The 3,359-nt window shown below is 52.5% G+C and overlaps 1 protein-coding gene across 1 annotated transcript; it reads left to right on the plus strand.

Moving 5' to 3' along the window:
• Positions 1-1,392: 1,392 nt before the first annotated feature.
• Positions 1,393-2,680, plus strand: LOC141557597 (metallothionein-1F-like). The gene is made up of 3 exons (XM_074293468.1): positions 1,393-1,539; positions 2,087-2,152; positions 2,467-2,680. Exons 1-3 carry the CDS (start codon positions 1,512-1,514, stop codon positions 2,559-2,561), a joined length of 189 nt encoding a protein of 62 aa, XP_074149569.1. The 5' UTR covers positions 1,393-1,511; the 3' UTR covers positions 2,562-2,680.
• Positions 2,681-3,359: the final 679 nt, after the last annotated feature.

A 3,359-nucleotide genomic window follows, 5' to 3' on the forward strand; every position in this document is an offset into this window, starting at 1 on the left:
GCAGGCTCAGATCTCTTGTGTGTGTTTTAGGCCTTTGCACAACTCTCTTTACCACATAATTATGAACTATCACATGTCTTGCACTGTAGATATTTGATAGATCTAAGCATGTTAGAATTCATGCTTTAGTTAGTTTTGTTTCCATGTCACTTTTCATCACTGGCCTCTAACCACCATGAGCATGAAGCTTATTTTTCTCCATAGGAATCCCAGCAGTAGGGGCAGCATCATTCCTGAACAAGTGGGTGCTCCGTAAGTGTTTGCTGCAAGAATGGCTTACTGTTAGTTTCCCCAGAAACAAAGAACGCGGGGACATTCCTGCTCACGCAGGGAGGGGATGGATCAGAATGCAGAGTACTTGCCCTGGTGTCTATGCACCTGTTTTAAAAATATATTTTTTTTAATAACTGTGTTTCAGTAGAATTGGTTTCCTTTGTTTTTTTCAGAATAAGGTTCTTAAATGAATAAAAAACGCAGGACCTGGGTCATAGGGATGAAGCTCAGAAGAAATAGGTGCTATGTTATCTAAGAAAGTCCCTAACACAAGAAAAGGTTAAAACCCTCTAGAATGAGATGCTCCCCACAGTTAGATCCCGCGATACTCGGTCCTCCGGGATTAGTCTGTGTCCCAGATTCGAGAACAAAGGAGTGATGATAATAACCTGACCCGAGGATCTTCTTCCAAGATTAGAAACTCCTTTAAATGAAACAAAATACGAACCCGAGAAGGCCACAGCCCCAAACTGGCTTTCCGAGTCCTCCCGGAAGGGAAGTTCCTAACTTTTGGTCTCCTTACAGTCCTCTCAGAATTATACATGTATATACACACACACACACATATATGTATACATATGTATGTATGTGTTTAAAAACCATGACAGCCATACGGTTTCATTTCGTGAAAATAGAGACTTTTTTCCCACCGAGGCCCAGGGGTCCGTGGACTCTGGGCAAGGACAGACTTTGGAACGCCTCTTTCTAAAGAGAGCTGGGTGTATGTGGATAAGAAGGGGCTTCCAGCCGGAGGGTCCCTGGAGGGACCACTGGGTTCGCCGTCAGGACACGCCAGAATTACGGGAACAGGAAAGGCTGGATCTCCCCTCCCCCCCCCCCCCCCCCCCCCCGACAGAAAGGACCCCCGGCCCTTCCCAGAAACTTGGGTCTCCGGCAGCGGCCGGGGCGAGGCTGTGGGGGAGGGGCCCGCCCGAGCTCTCTGCACACAGCCCGGGGCGCAGGCGGGAGGCAGGGGCCGCCGCCGGAGATTTGCACCCAGCACTCCCGGACTTTGGAAAAGTACAGAGGATGCAGACGACGCGCGTGAGTCAGCACAATCTCGGCCGGAGTGCAGGGCTGGCCGTGCGGAGCGGGGGCGGGGCGGAGGAAGGGGGCGGGGCTTTTGCACTCCCTCTCGGCTCCTTTCCCTATAAAGGAGGAGGCTGGGCGCGCGCCCCTCACTGCATCCTTCTCCCGTCCACCTCCCTTCAGAGCAGCCGCCGGACGCACTGCTAGCTATGGACCCCAACTGTACCTGCGAGAGCGGTAAGGGCTCGGGCGCGGAAGCACGCGCTCTCCTCGCGAGCCGGGCTTGCTGTGGGGGCGGGGCTGTGGGCGAGGAGGGGCGGTCCCTTTTAGAGAGAAGTCGCCCGAAGTTTTCCTCCTTCCCGGCTCCCTACCGCCGGATCTCCGGACCGCTCACTGCTCGGGGCGGTCCGAGCCCGGTCCGGCACTGGCTGCGCGCTGGAGAGGGACTTTCTGCCCAGTTCTCGGACTTTGGCGTTCTTTCCAGAAACGCACTCCCTGAAGAGCGGGGAAAGATGTGTGGGAAACAGTATCAAGTTAGGGCCCTCAGTAAAGGGCACGATTGCGGTCCTTCCTGAGGGGAAAGGATGCTCTTCTAGGGAGAGCCAGAGGGACGCCTTGCTTGGGGCTGCGTCGGGGAAGTCCGGGAAGTTCCCAGACCGTGTTCCTGTGGCCCTGGAAGCGGGGATCGAGGCTGGGGACCGGAGGAGAGCTGTGAGCATCCCGGTTGTGTGCCGCTCCCCTGAGCGTGCCCTAGACGCTCACCTTCCTCCTCTGTTCTTTCCAGGTGGCTCCTGCACCTGCGCGGGCTCCTGCACGTGTAAATCCTGCCGGTGCACCTCCTGCAAGAAAAGTGAGTGCAAGAGGGAACGCGGGGGGGAGAGGGGAGGACTGAGCAGGGGGGAAGGGAAAGAGGGGAGGGGGGGGGGCGCTGAGGCTTTCTCTGCCCCGACCCACGGCCCCGATCGCCGACGGGGAAATCCCCGAGGACCAGCTTGGAAAGTACCGTGGGGGGTTTAAGGTGGTTCTTTTCCCCCCTGGATCTAAAATCCCTCTAGTTTCCCATTAAGAGACTTGACAACAAGGCGTCCTTCGTTTCTCTGAGCCACGTGCCAGGACCGAGCCCCTCCAGCTCCCCTCACACTCCCTCCTGTCTCTCCTTCCCAGGCTGCTGCTCCTGCTGCCCGGCAGGCTGCGCCAAGTGTGCCCAGGGCTGCGTCTGCAAAGCCCCCCAGACTGAGAGCTGCAGCTGCTGCCAGTGATGCCCCGCATCCCTGAGCCTGTAGATAGAGGAACCTGTACAGACCTGACTTTTGATACACCTCGAAACGTTTTCTACTCTTTCCCTATGAAATAAAATGAAAATAAACTTTCTCGATAACGTCTCTGGTCCTGTTGTATGTGGGTATTAAAAGGGCTACCGCGTCTGAGCCCTGAGGACAGGGCAGCTTTGGGGGCTGCTGTGGGGTGCAGCGTTGTGTTGTCACTGACCTCCAAAATGTCGGAACCAGACGGAAGCTTAAAGGCTCCTTAGTCTAACATTGTCATTTAAAACGTTTTTTAAATTTAATTTTATTTTTTATTTTGTTGTGTATTGAACAACCCTGAGGCCCAGAGAGAGTAACTTGGCCAAGATTGGTCAGTATCAGAGGTTGGACCCCAATCCACAGAATTCAGTGGTTTCACTTTGGAAAGTTAGTGATGCAATGTGGAGAATAACTCCTTGTTTTTGTCATCAATAAGTCAACAAGCACTTATTGGGTGCCTATTATATATCAGGCACAATGCTGCGTGCTAGGCACACAGAAACATAAGAAACAATCCCTACCGTCAGGAGGTAAAAAACTAATGGAGGATTAATAAGAATAATTTTATGGACCCGAACAGTTGAGAGGAATAGAAAAGGATTAGAATAGGAACAAACTCATTATTCAATAAATTAATCAATTAAAATCATTTATTAAGAGGTTATTATGTACTGGGCATCATATATAAACTAGAATATACAAGATCAATACAGAGCAAATGAAAGGGAACTTTGGAACGAATGGCACCAGCAG

The sequence above is a fragment of the Sminthopsis crassicaudata genome, chromosome 2 (assembly GCF_048593235.1).
Source record: "Sminthopsis crassicaudata isolate SCR6 chromosome 2, ASM4859323v1, whole genome shotgun sequence".
NCBI lineage: Eukaryota > Metazoa > Chordata > Mammalia > Dasyuromorphia > Dasyuridae > Sminthopsis > Sminthopsis crassicaudata.